This window comes from Pezoporus flaviventris, unplaced genomic scaffold (assembly GCF_033815535.1).
Source record: "Pezoporus flaviventris isolate CSIRO_AGI_PZ_B2104156 unplaced genomic scaffold, CSIRO_AGI_Pfla_v1 ptg000005l, whole genome shotgun sequence".
Classification (NCBI taxonomy): domain Eukaryota; kingdom Metazoa; phylum Chordata; class Aves; order Psittaciformes; family Psittacidae; genus Pezoporus; species Pezoporus flaviventris.
Genome location: NW_026892553.1, coordinates 18,573,653 through 18,594,834, shown reverse-complemented (window position 1 = coordinate 18,594,834; position 21,182 = coordinate 18,573,653). Strand labels below are relative to the sequence as shown.

General features: G+C 50.0%; 1 protein-coding gene across 2 annotated transcripts in view; it reads right to left on the bottom strand.

Moving 5' to 3' along the window:
- The window catches only part of MCF2 (MCF.2 cell line derived transforming sequence), a 56,174-nt gene extending 35,192 nt beyond the window's left edge, over positions 1 to 20,982 (bottom strand). Inside the window, exons 1-4 of one of the 2 annotated variants that reach the window (XM_061446186.1) lie at positions 20,842 to 20,982; positions 9,313 to 9,381; positions 8,700 to 8,814; positions 4,254 to 4,344 (exon numbers count right to left, since the gene is read on the bottom strand). In XM_061446186.1, the coding sequence (XP_061302170.1) occupies positions 4,254 to 4,344; positions 8,700 to 8,814; positions 9,313 to 9,381; positions 20,842 to 20,956 (390 nt within the window). In that variant the 5' untranslated portion in view covers positions 20,957 to 20,982. Of the gene's footprint in view, positions 1 to 2,068; positions 2,298 to 4,253; positions 4,345 to 8,699; positions 8,815 to 9,312; positions 9,382 to 20,841 lie in introns of those variants that run through there. The other variant, XM_061446187.1, reaches the window with a different exon arrangement.
- Between the last annotated feature and the right edge of the window lie 200 nt (positions 20,983 to 21,182).

The window sequence follows — 21,182 nt, the reverse complement described above, 5'->3', positions numbered from 1 at the left end:
AGACTGACTTGAACCAAAGCCTTGTGAGGCCAATGGTCTTACAACGCTTTAACTGCTTGGAGGATGCAATTTTAGGTCCTTCTGCATGGTAATGAGTCCACTCTTAGTGAAACCAAAGGTAAAATGCCTGCAAAAACCACACTGCAATAGCTACAGGGTGTGAAATGCCTTGCTGAGAAGAGAAGTGCTTTGGACACCTTTTGTTTCCTGAAGGCAGGATGCCAACAGGACATAGGGTAAAAGACCATTACCTGGCACTCACATCCTTCTGCAACGCCCCCCACAGGGGCAAACTCCCCTTTGACACAACTTCACACCCATACACCCCCAATGGGCACCTGGATTTCCAGGTGATTTGATTTTTGTTCAGTTTAGGAAGCATTTGGGCCTTTCTCAGCTGATTTTATCCACATAGATTCAAGGTCAGCGCTTATGAGTAGCTACAAACCAAGAAACAGAGCTTTGCAAATGAGACCTAATGTATTTCAAGCACTGAAAAACACAAGCCAAAAATAAGCCTGCAGAAAGGTAACCACCAATCAAACCATGTCCTGTACCCTACTACAGACTTAAGAGAAAGGATTAAAGGTTAAAACCCCCATATATATATGTGTGTGTGTGTGCATATATATAAAGAAATATACATGTAATTATAAACCAGTTATTCCTCAGAGAGATAACAGAGGGACTATATCTATTTAAATCACTACTGCAGTTGTAGTTTCTAAGGGCTGAGGTCTAGTAAGTTACCTGCAAACTCAACTCTAATGATACTGCTGGAAAAAATCCCTTCCCCACAATACATTCAGGAAAGCAAAGACAAAAGAGCCTTAATCGTGCCTTATGTTTTATCTTACTACTTATAACACTACAAAGAACCTCGTGCATTTGGTGACCTTGGGGTTAGGTAACAAAACACAAAAGAACCTCCTAATGCCTGTGCCCTCTGCTATTCCTCTGCAGCATACCAGGAAAGGAGGAAAACTCTCGGCACAATTCCACTAAACCAGGCAGTTGGCAACATTTCATTACTATTAACTCTCTCCCTGACCAAAGACCGTGCTCAGGACATACTCCCCCTTCTGAGGACACAAACGTGTGCACCTTAAGGTCCCAGCTCAGCAACTTGCTTAAATGCATGCTCAACTATAACCCCGTAGACAGCCCTGATATAATCAATATAGACGAACTAGGCTAATAAAGCACAAGCACAGGCATGCACTGAAAGCATCATAGTTATTATCTCTTCAGTGAATATCTCATCCTGATGCATTTAATGTGATTTTTCCCCCCATTTTAGGAATTCGGTTTCCAGGGAATATTCTTCCCTGCAGCTCACTGGGACATACGGAAGGTCGGAAATCAATGAACACAAAGTAGTATCTGCCACTAAGTTTGCTTCTGAGTGATGGAGACTGAGGCTAGTGGTCCTTACACATACAGGTGCTGAAGTTCATAGAATCATAGAGCCATAGAATCACAGAGCACCAGGCTGGAAGGGGCCTCAAGGATCATCTGGTCCAACCTTTCATGGCATAGCATGACCTAGACAAGATGCCCTAGCACCCTGTCCAGCCGAGCCTTCACAGTGTCCAACCTTAATGACTTTCTGCTGTCCCTTAAAGTCACACCGCAAAATGCCAGGCGCTGCTCGTTTGAGCTTTAACTCCCCCCAGAGCCAAAATGAAACTCCGAAGCGCTCTGCTACCGTTTTATTGCAGCCGGCTGCAGAATTAACCCCCGAAGATGCTGCGAGCATCGCTGCCGCACACCTCCCACCCAGGGCCCGCTCCCTGCCAGCGGCTCTCCCGTACCGTACAGCAGCGAGCACAGCCTTTCCCAGGACATGTCGCGATGCGACAAGCAGCAGCACTGCGGGACAGCGGTGCCCGATGCCCGCCCGCACGGAGGATGCTCCTATAATCACTCCATTAAACCGGCTCCGGTCAATACTCCCGCTTCCTCCATCACCTCCCGCACACCCCCCCGGTACAACGAGGCCTCTCTCCGCCGATCCCCCCCCCCCTCCTTCCGTGCTCGCTGCAGCACGCCGGGCCCGGAGCCTTACCGCAGTGCTGCCGGCCCGCCGCCCGCCGCGCCGCGGGCTCGCCTCGGCCATCGCCCCGCAGCCGGGACAGGACCGCACCGGACGGGGCGGACGGGACGGAGCCCCCCGCGTTCCCCCGCTGCTCGCCCCGCAGCCGGGCAGGGCAGGCAGCAGGCAGGCAGCAGGCAGCCCTGCCGGCACCCGCGCCCGGCTCGCAGCACCGCGCTCCTTCCTGAGCGCCGGGTTTGCTTTTAAGGTGGAATGCCCCAAATCATCCTGCAATCAAGGCCAGTGCTTTTCCCTTCGAGGATGGGGCTCGCAGCGATCCTCTCGCCCCTTCCCCCTTCCTCCCCGCCTTGTTTCAATGTGTGTTGTCAAGGGGAGCGAGGAAAAGATGCTCCTGCCAAAACCTGAGGCTCGCCCAGGGCTGCACGGCCTTGCTTCCAAATGCACGTAGCACCAGCGTGAGCTCTGCCCGTGCAATTAGAGACATACACAAAGAGTTAAGCAAAAATCGGTCTGATCCTACATTTTTCTGGATCAGATGCACAAGAGCAGAGCTGCAATCGCATATACACATGCTGTAAAAATAGGACACTGTGCATTTGAAATGCAGCTTATTTGCACTTCTTTATTCCAAACTTATACAGAGATCAGAAGACTTTTTTTATCGCAGCATGGGTTTATGATTAGAAAGAAATCAAGATGTGCTCTTTTATGTCACCTGCACAAAGGCAGGTCCAGCCAAACTCCTCCTGGACACAAAGACCAGACCCTGGTTTTAAAGCAAGATTCCCAAGTCTTAAGATTTAGTGGACACGGGTTTCCTGCTTGTCACTCCTCTTCACACAGAGCATCTCCACACTATTGACAGATAGCCCCAATACTCCAGGCAGAGTCACTCCTCTACATGGACACGCAGTGCACACAGGCACACAAATAGGGTGGATGCTCAAAGGTCACCCCATAATTAGATTTCCTTATTAAGCACAAAATGAATGACACTTCTGTAGAAGCCACAAATTAGGACAGGGTTCCCCCCCCCCCATTTGAAACTTCCAAACTACGCAAAGTAACCGCATCACCCTTAAAAGATGCTCTCAGTAGTAGCGAACGCTGGCAGCAGAACTGAATTTTGATGCTCCCTTTAAAGAAGTACTTTTAAAAAGCTCTTTCTTCCCTGATGGCATGGTAACCACGCTTGGAAATTCAGCTTATGACATCCAGGGAAACCAGAGCCCAAAATACCGACAGAGGCATCTTATGCACACTGCAAAGAGGTAACCCCCCCCTCTTCCTTCCACAGGATGCCCATCAGCAAAACACCATCAAAGCCTGACTTTCTGAACACCAAGTTCAGCTGGACCAGTGTTACATACTAAAACAGTGTAAGATTTAACTTTATCAGATCTAACCAGAATGAGGTATGAGCTTTTCTTCCTCAGTATAAACCATTTGCTTCATTATCCATCAGATGGATCAATGTATTTAACTGTTCCATGATTAAAGACAATAATAAGACACCCAGAATATTTTCATTGACTTACCCACATGGCTGGCTGGAAAAGCATTTATTGGCTCCTACCTACCCATGTACCTATAAACCTGACTTTCCTACACATGCATGCACTGCTGTAACACCATGCTCTGATTTCACAGCACACAGTGTGCTGCTGAGCTGCAAAAAGCTCACTTTGAGGTAAGTGCCGCCAGGATATGTGCTGATGATGTGTAGCACCTCAATATATGTCATATTTAAAATACACGAATGCATATATAGACATTTAAAATAGCTTTTGCCACCCATGCCCACATACAAATGCTTGTGAAGCCTGTTTTAAGAACCTAACGCTTTCAGTCACTGACAATTGGGTAAAACATAGTCTCATTAATAACCAGTGTCTAGAAAGAATATATATTAAGCCACCACCAAAAGCACAGAACAAGGCACAAAACCCATTTGAACCACTATGAAGAAGTACAAAACCAAGCAAATGAATCAGTTAATACTCAGATTGCTCATTTACACACTCAAATGGGGCATAGAGCTGTGCCTGACTTAATTATAGTGCCATAAAGTAAACTACAACCTAGGGAGAAAGCATGAGCACCATTGCTCCTGGTTCCCACTGATTTCTTGAAAGTGATACATAATGAGCATGATGACTTAGTACATTAAAAGATATTAACATTAAAGAGGACTTACTGCTATTTTTTGGAGAGTCATTTTGACTGAAGTCCATGTGTCCAATCGTCTATCCAGGATCAGGATAAATCTGGTGTCTGACTCATGTTGACTGTGAGAGAAGAAAATACCAATAACCACACAACATCTTGAGGGAATGTGATTCTATTCCCCAAAAACACCTCCAGAACACGGAGCACAAACCACAGGGTGACACTGCCACGACTCCCTGAGCAGATTCCAACAAGAAACTTGGGAAGCCCACCTTAGGGTGAGCCCAGGGTGAAGCATCACCTTCGAATTGCGCAGGAGGTGGAGACAATACATTAGGGGAAACACACATCAGCGTAGACAACAGCTTCCCCTGGGAACCCACACTGGTCTGGAGATCTCTGAGGAGGTCCAAGGAGGCAGCAGCCGCTGCTCCAAGATGCACATCCCTTTGTGGTCAGCTCTTTCGTCCGATGGGACTTGCCACCTCCTTGCCCAGGTTATAGCAACCGAGCCATGACTTGGTTTGGCATAAGGCAATAGAGGAGGCATCACACCAGGGAAGAGTGATGCCAGCCTGGTAAGGGGAGAGGGGGAACTGGGGCTGGAATAGACTGTCAGGGCTTCCCCAGCACCTCCCAAGGCCCCATTGGAGAGGGGGTGAATGATAGGAGGCATTTTCTAACACCCCCTGCATGCCCAGGTTTCCTGGCATCCCTCTGACACCCAAAGCCTTTAAACTGCTTTGAAATCCCCATCCTTACCAGCCAAGGCAGCAGTACCAGGGATGCCTGGGCTGGCAGTGAGCTCCTTACCCATCTGAGATCAAACATTGCCTTCCCAAGCTAACTGGGCACAGCTCAACCAGCTCAAACCATGACGATACACACCTCGGGGCAGCCCGAGTTACAAACTGGCATCATGTTTGCACACAGGTAAGGGTACGCTGGCTTGTAACCCAGTCCTCCGATGTGAATGTATTTACAGGAGACTTAGGTAATATCTACAACATTTATTTAGTGGATGTTGAAACCGGATAACACATCCCATGCGCTAGGGCCGTGTCCCTACCCTATTGCTGCAGAGAGGCTCCCAGTACACATGCTGGGTCAGGTATCTGCACTGGGCACAGCCCCATGCAGGCACCGGCGTTGGTACTTCTCATGTTTGGCAAGTAAAAACACATGGGGCATCACTGACAGGTATCACACGGCAGACAACGCTTGGCAACTACACTGCATGGAGGCAGTGCAGGAGCTCTCACTCGATGCACATCTTGCTGCTCTGGCATCTGAGAGCCACACCTCTGGCAAATACATTTAAAAGGAATTAGAGGTTGTGCCAAGAGGAAAAGACACAGAATTCCCTCTGGCTCATAACAACAAGGCACTGATACACCAGATACAGAGGCACCCAGCTCTGTCCTACACATACATCACACCCAAAGTGCAAAGGTTTCGTGTGAATTTATACATTGCTATTGAGGCACAGCACAAAAGAGCAGACAAAACTCACGGTGTGTTTTACACATGGGTTGAACACAGAACTTTGGCATGTAATGAAGTGTGAGGTTACACACCGTGAGCTGCACCGGGCACGGCTTTCCAGCCAAAACCTTTTCCACCTAAAATAGTTCTGGCAACATGAAACTACTGCAGGGTTCTGTCAGCTCTGTTCATCCCCTCCATGAGATAAATGACCTGGGTAGGTGCAAGGGGGCAAAAGGATCCCTTTGTTTGAGGGAAAATAAAACCTTTTTCAGCCCATCCTAAAGCTTTTAAAAGTCTCTGTTCAAGGTGGAACAATTTTCCACCTCCACTGTCTCCCAGTCTGGAGAGGGGCTTTGGACAAGGGCCTGTAGGGACAGGCCAAGGGGAATGGCTTTAACCTGCCCGAGGGGAGACTGAGATGAGCTCTTAGGCAGAAGCTGTTCCCTGTGAGGGTGCTGAGGCGCTGGCACAGGGTGCCCAGAGAAGCTGTGGCTGCCCCATCCCTGGCAGTGTTCAAGGCCAGGTTGGACACAGGGGCTTGGAGCAAGCTGCTCCAGTGGAAGGTGTTCCTGCCCGTGGCACGGGTTGGAGCTGGAGGAGCTTTGAGGTCCCTTCCAACCCAAACCAGTCTGGGAGCCTGTGATTTCCCAACAGGCTGCCATTGAAAAACCAAACCCAGACCCATAGCGTTCACACAGCACTGCTGCCAGTCTAATAGAACCTGAAGAAAAAACCCATAATCCAAGTAATTTAGCAAAGGCAGTGAGGCTGTAGTGCACTGTCCATTCATAACCGCATGCCAAAGTATGCCATCTACTCAGGACGAGGTTGTATTCAGCTACCTCTAAGCACACTCTTACTTTCATCAGTTCCCTTACAGACACAGAGAAGAAAGTCCCAAAAGCCTTGAAACCTCCTGTGGGAAATGCTGAATTTACCCTGGAGCAAGCCCATCACTGTTTGCAAGCCAGGCCTTGCAGTTTATCAGATATCCAGTCCTACAATGTACCTTTTAGACCGACAATAGCAATCAATCAATGCTTTCTCACTAAGGCTGCAAGGGCTGCTCATCTGCATCCAGCAGCAGAACGATGGAGACGGAGAACATAATCGAGGATTATTTCTCTCCAGGAGCTTCTTGTCACTTCTTTCCCCTTCCCCTCATTTTTGTGTGTGCTGTAGAACACATCAGACTAAAAATAAAGGCTTGGGATGCTTTGCAGGAGGACCTGAAATCAGATCCCGGAGGCTGCGCTTGTGAGGTTTATCGCAGGACGGAGAGACTCCTCGTGGCTGGTGGGATCAGAGCAGGACAGCAGGACCTGCTGCCTAACACTGAAACTCAGGGGTATTTATAGCCACCAGTACCCTTTGCTGTGTCACTACTCCGTGTTATCAGCCACGCTTCTGAATCACTTTGTACTGCACTTCCTGATCTAAGTGAAACATGCAGAGCTTGTCTAAATACCAGCAAGTTGGAGAGTCAAACAACACGAATGGAATGGAGCAGAATGGAGCAGAATGGAACAGAACAGAATGGAACAGAATAGAACAAAGTAGAATAATTAGAAATAGCAAAATTACAGATTTCATTAGAAATTAGATTAGAAATTGAATTAGAAACTGAATTAGAAATGGGATTAGAATACACCATTTCAGTTGGAAGGAACCTACAATGATCATCTAGTCCAACTGCCTGACCTCTACAGGGCTGACCAAAAGTTCAAGCTTTATTAAGGGCATTGACCAAATGCCCCTTAAACACTAACAGGCTTGGGGCACCGGCCACCTCTCTGTAAGCCTCTGCCAGTGTTTGACCACCCTCTCAGGAAATAAATGCTTCCTAATGGCCAGTCTAAACCATTCCCACATGTACTTTCACTGGATCCCAGGGAGGAGAGCATCTCCCTGGCCACATCCCATCCTCAGGAAGCTGCACAGAGCCATGAGGTTGTCTCTCAGCCCCCTTTTCTCCTAACTGTGCAAACACGAGGGTCTCAGCCACTCCTCAGAGGCCATGCCTTCCATTGTTTCCAAGACGGCCAGGTACACTGAGGCAGGCTGTTATGATGGTAGGAAGGAGCAGAGAAGCATGACTGAAGTGGTTCTCCTATAAACATGCTGAACGTGTCTGAATCACCGCAAGCTCACAGCTCTCATTAGCTTCTTGATTGAGTTGGACCTATTAGAGGGACAGCAAGACTGCTCATCATGCTAATGCCAGGGTGTTTCCAGAAGCCCTGGAGATACTGGGCAGAGCTGGGAAGTGCAGATGCCCACAGGACTTCAAAGTCCATCCAGAAAGGGGCCAAAGGAACCCAAGGCTCTCTTCCTTTCCTTACATCTTCCAAGGCAGCCGCTGATGGAAAGCTCCCATGGAGCTGCTGTCAACCTGCTCTCCCTGCAGGAAGAAATCTGCCAAAACAGGCATTATTCAAGGAAATTAAGCATTCCAGGTAACTGAGTCACGAGGCTCAGCAACAAGGAATAGGACGGCCATTAATCTAAGTATGTGGCACAGGCTGCTTAACCCCAAGACATGGGAGCTGTGGCACGCTGCTGAGCCAGCGCGTGGAATGGGGACCCCACACGCTTTGTCCCTGTAATTAGTCCCTTCCTTGGGTTCATTTTGCTTTTTCCACAGTAATGACTCTCCAGTTGTACATGTCAAACACTACTCTGCAGCAGCACGGCATATTTAAGCGGTGACACATGTCCAAGCTTAAGGAAAGCTTGTTGTTAATTAGAAGCTTAATAAACTCAATTTCTGATACATGCAGGCTGACCAGTCAGAGGAATGATGGCCACTTTTTACCCTGCAGTGACTGGCACATTAAATACCACGCCTGGACACCATAAGGGCTTGCATCGTTGCATCTTTTCCCTTGAGAGCTGAAGATAACGCATGGCGCTACCATGAAGATCCCCTGCCTGACCCAAGCAGGTCTTGCCCATCACAGACAAGGCCTAGAAGGCAGCCACATACCTGGGGACTGACGTTAGGTACGTGAGGACTTTAGATACGATCTCCTCGGGCACCTCGTTGAAGCGAGCGTTGTCAGGGAGGGTGATAATCCAAGCCTTGTCCTTCCCTCGGCCACCTGGAATAAGGACAAGGATGCTTCCCTGCGTTGCTCTTGAGGAGGGCCAGCAGCAAAGCCCAGGAGCACAGGTTAGGTCAGAAAACACACTGCCATCATTACAGAATCCTGCCTTTGATTTCAAGCACAACACATACGCAGACGTGCTAGAAAGAAATGTATTAGGTACCAGGTATTTCCTTTATTTACTGAGTGTACTTTACATGGCACAGCAAAAGAAGGCAGAAATACAAGGACAAATATAGAACCTATAGAAAACCATTTCAAAGCAAAGCCCTTGTTAATGTGTTGAGCGTTTGAAGGCAAGAGCATTTCATGTGGCTCGAAACAGAAACCTAATATGCTCTTTCAAACTGCCTCAATGTTTTATTAACAACCTTTCTAGTGGCACTGGAGGCTACCTGATGGATAATATCCCGTGTGGAGTATCATTTTGCCAAATAGCATGGAAGTTTGTCTGGGGTATTTAATTACCACAGAGAAGTTCACTGTACTCACCGGAGAGAAAAGCAAACTCCTTCATCAAATCATCGCTGATGTCCTTTGCACAGATGGGTATTGTGGTTTCTGGGGGGAGGAAAAAGCAAAAGCAGCCATCAGAAAGGAAGCAAAACTCCAAATGTGTATCAATGTGCTCACCCAAAGGTGGGACTTGAACCCAATGCAGCTTCCCTAAATCATATATGAAACCTCCTAACAAAGGACATAGGGATCTCCTAGAAACCACTGATGCTAATGACTCCAACAGGGCAAATGCCATAAATCAGCAGATAATGTATTCTAGCAAATGTACTAAGGGAGTTCGGGTGCTCAACAGGGTGTATCCAATGTTAATTGCTATATTTTGGAGGTACTAACTTTACTCCCTACTCTGCACACTCCCCCAGTGCTCCCTAACCTTGGCAGTGCAATGGGCTGAGGTTTCTGCTGGCATCAGCAGCATCCAAGGCTGCCACGCTGGGAACAAGGCTGGGTTTTCACACTGTTAGAGTCTTTAATTTTGAGTAGATGAGCTTCTGAACTCCTGGTTCCATGGAAAGGCTGTGCTGGCTTTGGGTTATTAGATTTCTTTTTAATTAAATAATGGGAGAGGCTGGTTTCATGCCACGTTTAGCACACTGACCATGTCAGCAGCAATGGAAGGTTACACATGGTTTTACCTGGGAGAAGGGAACACAAACCAGACTGAACACAAAGGGATGCTTAGAGCTGGTCCACGTTTATCTATAAATGGAATGATAGCCTAAAATGAAACAACCTTGTTCCTGCAAATAAAGGACATCTCTACAGATTAGAGTCATTGTGCTCTCCGATAATCACATTTTAAACACTGATTATTGCACAGAGTCAGTCCTAGGGAGTAATCTTCTGGCTGTTTCAAATGACATGGGCTGCATACTCCAGCACACTCCAGCGTAATCAGTATTTATTCTATTTCACTGTTCCCAAAGGCTTTCTGCTCACTTCAGCTTTATCTATGGATTTTTTGGGCCCTTGGTGGGCTGCATGGAACAGCAGCACCCAGCGGTGCACGAGGTGATGGGGACTCTGCTCCTGCATCCCCACTTGCCATGGGCTCCTCTCTGCTCTTCCATGCACACATCTTTCCCTCTGACAGATAAAAACGTGATTTCTGTTTGCTAAGGATCAAGTGGCATCTACAGAAGCATTCTTCATTTGAACAGGCCGCAGAACGGGTCTTGCTAAGAAAGAAGTTTGCCTTGCAAAGCTATTTCAAACATTCGCATTCAACTGCTTCACCTAACTCGAGGACAAGCTGCAGCCACAGATTTCTCCTCTACCAGTAGATTTCTTTCTCCAGGTCAATAGTTTCACACTGATAAAAATGCATATTTAATAACTTCAGGTGCTCCAACACATGAAGCAGATGATATTAAACATGCTGGGCTTTGAAAACACAAGACCAAAGACATAGGCACACTTATTTGCCTCGGAACAGCGTGGGGTTGTTCAGCAGCCTGTCTGCCTTTGTAGTCGAGGTGAAGTCAGCTCTTCTTCCCTACCCATGGCTTGGCCATGCACTAGGACACCCCTGTGTGACTCAAGTGCTCAGCGGTAAAAGCAGTCACAGCTACAGGTGTACAAGTAAATGAGGCTTTTGTTTCTGGGTCTGCAGTGATATGGGAGGGGTGTGCTGGTTTATTGAGAGCTGTCAAGGAAACAGGCTGGGAAGCATTAAAACAAGCCGGAGACAAGTATGGTTGGGGAAAAAAAGCACTTTCCCACAAGTATTTTCAAACCTTGCTTTACAGAAATGAATACAATCTCAAAAACGCGTTTTTTAACCCCAGAGTGCAGTGCTTACTCTCTCACATCTCACCTACAGTTTATCATAGAGTCATCTACTGGTTTGGGTTGGCAGGGACCTTAAAGCTCATCCAGTCCCAACCCCCTGCCACGGGCAGGGACACCTTCCACTAGAGCAGGGTGCTCCAAGCTCCAACCTGCTTCCCAAGGGATGACATTTCTGGAAAAGGGCACTCAGCCCTTTCAGAAAACCAGCCCCTTCCGAGCAGTCCCAAAATAACCCATTTGAGGAAAAACTGGGTGGGAGTACTTTACTTCAGGCAATGAAGGCTCAGGGAGCATTTCCCTTACATTTCCCATCTCCTGTAGCGTAGGAAAATCCAACAGGCGACAGAGGAGCAGGATAACTGCCCTTTGGTAAGGTCAAGGCACGACAATAGGCTGATTGTGGTCCTATTAGAGCTGCTCCTTGGCCATCAAACCCAACCTCTTGGGCAAACGTTAGGGAAAATCAAGTGTTGGCACCAGATTCACAAGCGTGTTGCTGTGCCTGAGGCACATCAGTGGGATGCTGCTATAAATCCTCTACAGAAGCATGACCCTTGTCCTCAAATACGAATCTCTGGATAAAGAGCAGTGAAAAGCAGTGGGGCACAGATAAAAACAAGGCTTTAGCTGATGTGCATTAGCAAACTGAGGGGTTCTTATTTGGAGGACTCTCTTGGGACAGTACAGAAAAGACCCCAGGGTACAGCCCACACTGGCTATGAACCGCATAGCCTACATCTCACTGGCACAAGGCAGAGGAAGTCCAGGTTTCATGCAGGTCCACTCATTCCTCTTAAAATAGGCTTTGTGATCATCAGCTACTAGAGATTAGAGCTGTGCTGTTATAAAATGAAGCATGAACTGCCTTGTGTTACAGCATCCCAAACTGCACTGCTAACCCCATACAGTCTGTATGACCTCAGGCTTTAGGGTCTTACTAAAACCAAGCAGCATCTCAATGATAAACTGTTAGAACAGTGTAGTAACATCCTTGATATAGGCTCTAACCTGGGTATTTATAAAATGCTGCTGCAGTTATTACATTCAGAGACTCCTCTATGGAGGAGATCGTTGCCATGACACAGAGATTCGGAGGATGCGTGAAGCCAAGCAGGGACAAGACAAAGGGGAAATACAGAGCTCTGTACCCCATCGAGAAAAACTAACGTGGCTCAGCAGGAAACCTGCTGACTCAGCCCTGTCCCCATCATTTGGCTTACACAGCCCACAACGTTTTGCTGGGTCCTCTCCATAGGACTGTATCTCGAGGCTGTTGCACAGATTGCAGCTGTGAGAATGATGCTCACTGTCAGCGATCCTCCCTTTTGGGGGGGATTCAAGCACAGAGGGACTTCCATAAAGGGTGGGGAGGGAACAGCTATAGTCTGAGTCCAAACCCCTCTCATAAACCTCAAATGAACGCTGAAGATCCTTGCTCTTTGGTAACTATTGTTTCCTTTCCCTTTCCAAACTTCACAGCCCCGCAGCATCTGCAGACAGCAGCTGTGTCACACATCTGCCAAGCCCAAATATTGTTTGCAGCTATAAAACCCGTTTGGAGATGGCTTTGTTGTGAATGAAGAATAGCAGCTCTTCAGAGGAGGGCTGCTGCCGTAGTCTAGGAAACAAAACTGAAGTAAATCAAATGCAAAGGGTAAAGGATCACATTGAGCTTCTCCGCGATCTGCTTCTTGTCGGCTGCTTGTCCATTCAGACGTCTACACCCAGCTAAGCAGCATTTATTTGGTGCCAAGGGAGCCTGCGGAGCAGCACGGTTATAACCTATTTCCACTTCTGGCAGTGACTTCCTGAGCTAACCATCAGCCAGTGTCTGCCTTTGGTTGTCCTCCTGTTCCTTTGAGGCTAAGGATAAACCAACAGCATTTACAGGAAGGTCTGGTGCTTGGGGGGGCCCTGTGTGAGGCCAGCATCAGTGTGAGCCTCCCTGAACAGCCCATGGAGAACAAGCAAGGCTGGGTGGGAGGATTAAGCCATCCCCATCTCGTCTGCTTTATGCAGGAATGGGAAGGGAAATCCCTTAGAGAGAGTGCCCCAGCCATGAACCCAGTGCAATGCAGAGAGCAGCCCTTTCAGCTCCTCCTGCTGAAGCTGCTCCGCTTGGCAAAATTAAACATTTATTGGAGCAAGGAACAGAGACACAGCCTTGTCTGAGGAGGAAGCCAATGCACCACCCTGCAGTGTGCCCCCCTAACTCAGTCTGCATTGCTATACCCACACAAAGCAATCAGAGAGGCCCTGCAGCCCACCGCTGGGTGCACTCAACGTGGATAAGGGAAGAGGAAAAGGGGGACATTCAGAGTGATGGTGTTTGTCTTCCCAAGTCACTGCTATGTGTGCTGCTGTGGCGGAGCACCTGCCTGCCCACGGGAGGTGATGAATGGATTCTTTGCTTTGCTTGCGTGCATCGCTTCTGCTTTACCTATTAAAGCATCTTTATCCAACCCATGAGTTTTCTCTCTTCCACTCTTCCAGTTCTCTCCCCATCCCACCAGGAGGGCAGAAAGCGGCTTTGTGGGGCTCAGTTGTGTGCTGGGGTTAAAACACAACCGTGTCCTAGGACAAGCGGCTGAGCCTCACCCTTCTTTCTCACAGAACAATTCCCAAAGCCTTTGGACTCAACGAATCCACACGGAACATCCCCATTCTCCCTATCAGCACACCACGTCCAGCAAGCAAGACAGAGGGAGCGATGAGAGCAGAAGCACTGGGTTACACTGCCTGCAAAGTGCCACCCAGCAGTAACCAGCACGCTTGCAGGAGGTCTGTCACACAGCACGGAGACGAGTGGCCAAGTGCCTGTCCCTTGGGAAGGAGCGGGGCAGGGCAGAGCAGAGAGCAGTGTTCAACCCGTATCTTCCCATGGATCACACCCCACCTGCATCATGTCCAAGCAGTGGCTGCCCTGACGAGTGCATAGCCTGGAGTAGGAGCCTCACTTCCTCATCACCGCATCCACACCTCCGTACCTGCCCAAGGATAGGACAGGATGCTGTGTACAGTGTTTACACGGTGTTTGTGGGAAGCAGAGCCAGGAAGGGCTGAATCCTTAACAACAGAAACAACATTTTTATCTATGAGAGGAACAAATGTGTTCATGGAAGAGCAGAGAGAGCCCCTGGCCAGGCAGCGGGACGCTGGTGGAGATCCCGTGCTGAACTGCACGTCCATGACAAGCAGAGAATGGGACATTGTGCTCCCCAACAAGGCCTGCTGTATTCACCAAAAGCTTATCCCCAGGACCTGGTCTGAGCAGAGAACTGACAGCCAAGTCCTGGGGCTCCTTCCTGGCTTCGACACTAAACTCTCTGGTAGCCGGGAGCAAACTGTGTCTCCTGCAGCTTCAGTTCCTCATTGGGAATGGGAACAGACACAAGTGCCAACAGGATACGGTGCTACCACAGGGCAATGAGCACGTCTGATGCCAAAGGGCAGAAAAGACCCCAGCAGCCCCCATCCATCAGGCTGATGTGGTGTCCACGGGTCGAGCAAGAGCTAACATCAAAGGGAGGGTGTTAAAACCCCTGTTGACCCTAACATTGAATGGTGTAGGACCAACATGGACAGCTGGGAAAGAAGAGGTCTCCACAACCCACAGGACTGCTTTCTAGATGCACCAAAGAGCTGAAGGTCTCGGGATCAGCACTGAAGTCCACCAGCACAGACTTGGTGGCTTCCTCCCCACAGATCTGAGGCCAAGGGATCATTCTTCCCTACAGGTGAGTTTTCAGAGCACGCTGGCTTACAGGGACTGACGTCCCATAACAAGGACTCCTAAAGATTCATAGGGCAGAATAGCAAAGGGGCCCAATAGTAAGAGACATTTCTACTCATTCCCACCACAGTCATCCAGGGCTGCAGAGCACACAACAGCCTAATGCTTTATAGCTGAGGTAACAGCTTGGCCACAGATGCAGACCTGTGGGGACCTTTTCCCCATGTGAGGAACAAAGCACATCCTGCATCCATCGAATTCCCTCCTCTCCACACCCACGCAGTTCAGCTGCTGAAGAAACTTAAGGACTTGGTTGCTCAAAGCGCAAAAGCTGCTGAGATCCTCTTCTGCATTTGCAGTTGATCCCAGGTACATTGCAGAAGGTATCTGTGTAACCATCTCTAAGAGCAGTGCTCAGCTGCACACACCTTTGTATGCACCAAAACCACCTTCAGCTGCTCACACATCCTGCCCTGACACACAGACACTCACTGGGGGTGCCTGTTGCAAAGGCACTGATGCTGTCCATGGACCAAACTCACCTTTAGCCATCTCAGTGCAAGAACAACACTTGCTGCTGCTGCACTAACCTGGCACGCTGCAGAGTGTGTAATTCCAGGTGGGGCAGCCATTCCCTGTGCCAAGGGAGCAACACAAAAGGGCCATTAAAATATTCATGGCAGAAAGCTTCAATACCCTCGACTGCTGCATGTCCTTTGTGTCCCCTGCCCGGAGGGACAGCTTGTACCTTGCTGTGACTGGAGGCTGCATGGGAGCATCTGCATCCCCCGAACCCTGGGCACCAGCTCATAACTACAGCCAGTCAAACCCAGGCTTCATTTGGAGGAAAGATCAGTAATTAGATTAGGTCTGTAATGCCTGCATTTCTGGAAGACATGATGTATTGATCCTGAGGAAGATGATGGGGCTTCTCAGCCTGTTCTGTCAATTGGCTGATGGCAAACCTCCCGGTACACACTGAATAAAGGCGCTTGCAAACCCCACTTGTACAGGGTGATTGAGCTGCACCTCCATCATCACAATCCAGGGGACAAGGGATGGCAGAGCTGAACCCCATCCCTGGCAGTGTTCAAGGGCAGGTTGGACACGGGGGCTTGGAGCAAGCTGCTCTAGTGGAACGTGTCCCTGCCTGTGGCAGGGGTTGGAGCTGGAGGAGCTTTAAGGTGCCTTCAACACAAACCAGTCTGGGATTCTATGAAGTTCCAGTTCAGCAGAGCAAGGGGTGTTTTCATCAGAGACCTAAAGGGCAGCAGCCACCACACCACTGCTTCAAAGGAACACCCATGCCTCGTGCATGATAGGCACCGGCCTCCCAGTACAGCCACCACCCTCCATGGCCGCATGGGCATGAACACAGACCCCTCTTCCCCAAATCACTGCCATTACTGTCCATATGTGAGCACGCTGCAGTGAAAACCATGTACACTTCACCAGGAGCATCACCTCATGTCACAGATGAGAAATCAAAGCACTTACATCACACAGAAACACATTAAAACCACCCAGGGATCTAAAAAGGCTGTGGAAAGCCTCAAGAGGTTTGGTCCAGCACTAGGTGTGATGGGTTGGTCACCACACCAGGCCCAAAGACTCCTTAAATTAACCTTTGTCAGCCTAGGGAGGATATTTTAGGGAAAGGCTCACTCTTTGCAAGTCCTTCCTTTTATCACTCCCCAAGCACCTACTCCAGCACAGCGTAGGAGGCAGGATACGGCACCAGATGGTCCTCTCTTCTGACCTAGTGGCTGTGCTTCTCCACCAAGGCCTTCTGGGGCTTGTCTGCAGCGGATGCTTCAGCACAAGGACATCTCCATCCCCCAAAGCTGGGAGTGTGCTCAGCTAAGAAACCATGCAGCAAAACCACCCTGAAATGAAGCTTCTGGAGGACTAGAATGACCTTTGCAAAAGGCTTTCGATTTATACACACTGAGGAGAAGAGTACAAATGCAAAAGAAAATGATGTGAAAGAAAAAATAAAGATAAGAAAGAGGGAGAAAATGTTAACTCAGTGCAGAGCAGGCTTGTGGACCATCATGCAGGCAGCTGAATCATCACCTTACAATAGGAGCTGAGCAGCCATTGAAGAGGGATTGGATGCACTGCATCCAGGCGTGCACAGAGTGACCCTGGCTCAGGCCCCAGAGCAGGAACCTCTGCTCCTGGGCATCCCTCCAGCATCCAGCCATCAGGAATCACTGGCTGAAAGCAGGAGCACCCAAAGCACTGGTGTGGCACATCTGTGGTACCTTACTGACACACCAAACCAGCACAACCTCCTTCTGCTCACCACGAGGCAGTGGGGCAGCCAGCTCAGGATCCCACCTTTATGGGAATACCATCCACCAAGTCAGTTCTGGGAGCTGGAGTGAGCACAGAAGTGTCCCCAGGAGCCAGGGCTGAGCCATGCTGACAGCAAGGAGGATGCTGCTCACGGGAGGTCGAAAGGTCCAGGGTGCTCCCGTGTGATGGAGACCACTGAGGTTTCCTTGGGGGTGGAATCTCTTCCCATTTAGATCTGACAGCTGACAAACTGGAAGCTTCACTTGGAAAAGGCAAAGCAAAAATCAACCACATGGCAACAAGGCTTGCGTGTTCCGGAAGATCCACTAATGCACGGGAACAAGATACTGGATGCTCCCATGTTTCCATGTCCCATCAGATAAACTATCTATCTTCTCACATCACCCCAAACCTAAGTGAAAAGTGGGAAAGATAAAAGCCAGCTCCACTATACACGAATTTACATCGACTGCAAGAAACGTAATAGAAGTTTCTCAACACCCACCCGTGTGGATTCAAACGCAGTGTGGGAGCTGAGAAAATCCAGTTCCTTGCGTTTCTGCTACTTAGGATCTTCAATGTGCTTTTAGTTGTCTCCTAGTCCCAATTTCAGGCATTACGAGAGGCTCAGGTGCACACCAGCACCAGGGCATGATTGCCATCTGTGCGCGTTTAGCGTCTGCCACCACAACGCACCTTCCTGGCCAACATCAGCAGCCTCCAAACCACAGCCCATTCAGAACTAAAGACTTCCAAAGCCCAATAAAACCATCATAAAAGCATACACACCTCAAGCACTTCCCCGTCACCATTCAACCCCATGCAAGCGGTGTTTTTTCCAAGCCAAATTCTAGCTTTGTGCACAAAGCAACCCTTGGGAGATATAAACAGCAGTGAAGGACCCCATCACCTGCCTAGGAATACGGAATTCACTTCACTGAGGTCAATGGAACAATGGATTTGCTTTTATAGCTCGTAGAGCCAGGAAACTGAACTGTGCAGCCAGGTTCTCACAATGGCATCATCTGGAAATTCAGCTGCAAAGTGTTCAAGGCCAGATTGGACAGAGCTTGGAGCAAGCTGCTCTAGCGGGGAAGGGGTCCCTGCCCGTGGCAGGTGTTGGAACTGGATGAGCTTTAAGGCCCCTTCCAACCCAAACCATCCCATGCAAATGGAGATGCCCAATTCTGGCATTCCCTGTTGACAAAAGCACATCTCAAACCCAGCCAAGCACTCTGCATCCCGGGAGCTTCCGACCCAGTGCCGCTGCCAAACCAAGTCCAGCCTTGCCCGTGAGGAAAAGGGGTTTGGAAAACAAGGCAGCATCACCCAGCCCCTTCCACCACAGCTCCTCACATTCCTGGTCCTCTGCACCCAGGTTTGCAATGGCCTTCAGTGGGGCAGGCTGGCAGATAAGAGCATTGAAGCTTTGGCACAGAGCAAGATGGGGAGTGCGTGACCCGAGATGCGCTCACCACACATACTGAAACAAGCAGCATCACACCAACATGTGTCAGTCAGCACAAAGTTGCCTCTTTGCAGCTCCAGGATCTCCCTGCAAGTCCTATCCACCAAACCTGACTTGAACAAAAGGCTCCTACCACAAGCACAACCACTGACATCGAGCTCTGACCTTCCCGTTGCCAAGGGAAGCTCCATGCCTCCAAGCATCCTCCAGTTTGATGCCAAAGACAGTGCTTTGGAAGAGTCCTTCTTCCCTGCCCCCCCCCCCCCCCCCCATATTTCCACTTCAACAACACTTCAATTGCTTTCCTCCTACTCAGCCCTGCTGTCACTTTTGTCCTCCTAAATGAATGATAAACCATTAAACTGTGGTTGTAGCAAATGGGATGTAGGGAGAGGAAGCACATCCCACATACTACTGACTGCTCCCAGACTACTACTGCTCTGTGGTCCACTCAACAGGGTCTGCCTTGATGGCAGCACAGAGCTTTCACAGGGAGGGAGCTCAAACCATTGTAGAGATGAGAACAGCTGTAAAAGGCTTGGGATTTATACAGGCTTATCCCAGGTATGGGGAAAACACCACCTTCTACTGGAAACAATCAAGTTTCCTACACCAATGCATGAAGGGAAATGCTTAAAGCATGGTCCCAAATCAGGCTGAATGCTTGGAAATCAGCCATGAGAGGAGAAAGAAAACCTTCTGATTTACTTTTAATCTCATGATTTAGGGAACCTTACTCCACTTTGTATCTTTGTCAATCATCTTAAGATTCTATGTAGGTGCCAAACCGCATGTCCAGACCCTGCAGCTATAACCACACAAAAGTGCTTTTGTGGAGATATCTTGATTCCTTATGAGCATCATACAAAGGTCGTCTGCCAAGAGCTGGTCAGAAGACAGGGTTCATGCTAAGGGAAACCTGCTGCCCGCTCTCACCCATCACATTGCTCACAGAAGACGCTGTTCACTATCTGCATCCCCATCCTTGTGTCACCCCGCTCCTGTTCCAGCACGTGGGTGTTTCATTGCTGGTACCAGCACAAGGAGGATCAGACTGTTTTAATCACATCCGTTCCAGCAGCACCCTGTGCTGCCTAGCCTGACCACCCCTACCTCTGTTTCCCTACTCCCTATGGAGGGTGCAGGCAAAGGAGCAGGGCAGCAAGGGTCCAACAGGCAGGATCACAGCAATAGAAGGTGCTCTCATGGGCATCATCCCACAGGACATTATAATACAAGCAACTCCTAGAAGCAGGTGACACATTGTTAAAGTCCTCACCTCTGACTTCTACTCCCAATACATTCCTCCTGCCCCCCAAACTGTGCTCTGGGATGAGACTGGAAGCATTTGTGGGGTCGGTGTGTCTTTGGTGTGCCTGGCAGGGCTCCAGGCTGTGGACAAGTGAGGAATGATGAGTGCCTTCACCGCCTGAGAAGGTACACATCCCATAGCAAGGCTGGAGCACCCCAGAATGCCACCACATATCTGGGATTCTGGAAGACCACTGCAAGAAAAGCCACTGTCTTCCCCACAAGGGAACAACATAAAGAAGTCAGGGCTCCACAGTTCACGAGCAGATCGTTGTCCATTCAAAGAGGCAGGAGAGCAGCTTACAGCCAGGGAGTAAGGAATCACGTTGCGTTTGCTTCTCGCATGGAGGGTCTGCAGCCATACAGCACAGCAACATCATCACCAATCAGTGCATTCCCCAGCACAGCCTGGAACTGAGCGAGGTTTAAAGCCCAAAGGATGAGGGAGGCAACAGGGGGAGCCTGACAGAGACACTTCACACACATCTACTGCTTTTCCACTTCAGAAACTGGAAAGGCACAACACAGTCCTCAGTCCTCAGGCTAAGGCGCAACTTCCCAGGGAAGACTTCTTTAGGTCTGCCCATGGGGAACCTGAGAGAGGGGATTAACACCGGCAAATACCGAGAACAACCTCCCGTCTTCCCACGGCATTTCGAGCCGTGCATTCCAGCACAAGGACACACCAGCAGCACAACGCGAACAGCTTCTCCTTAGGAACCCGTCCTACACTCAGGACTCCACAACACCCATCACCCCGGCTCCTCAACCCTCCCCGGCCGCCGGGTACCAACGCGCCCCCCCGGTGCCCCTCCGCGGAGCCGGGAGCCCCGTCCGGCCCGGCGCAGAGCGATGTCCGGATAACCGCGGTACCTGTGCCCCCCGCACCGGCACTCACCGGCGGCGGCGGCCTCCAGCAGCGCGGCAGCCCGCAGCAGGCAGTAGTACCGCTCCATCTCCCCCGCCGACGTGCCCCCCGGCGGCGGGCGGGCCGGGGCCGCGGCCAGGGCCATGCCCCGCGGCTCCGCTCCGCCGCCCGCACCGCTCCGCCGCCACCGCCGCCCCGGGCCCGCGCGGCCGCCGAGGCGGGGCCGGGAGAAGCGGGCGGCCGCCGACACGGCCCCGACCCCGCCTCTGCCCGCCCAGCACCACCCCCAGCACCGCCCGCTGCCGAGCGCCGCGGGTGCCGTGGTTCCTGCTTTGATCGCCTCCTTTTTCACCGCTTTTTATCCCCGTTTC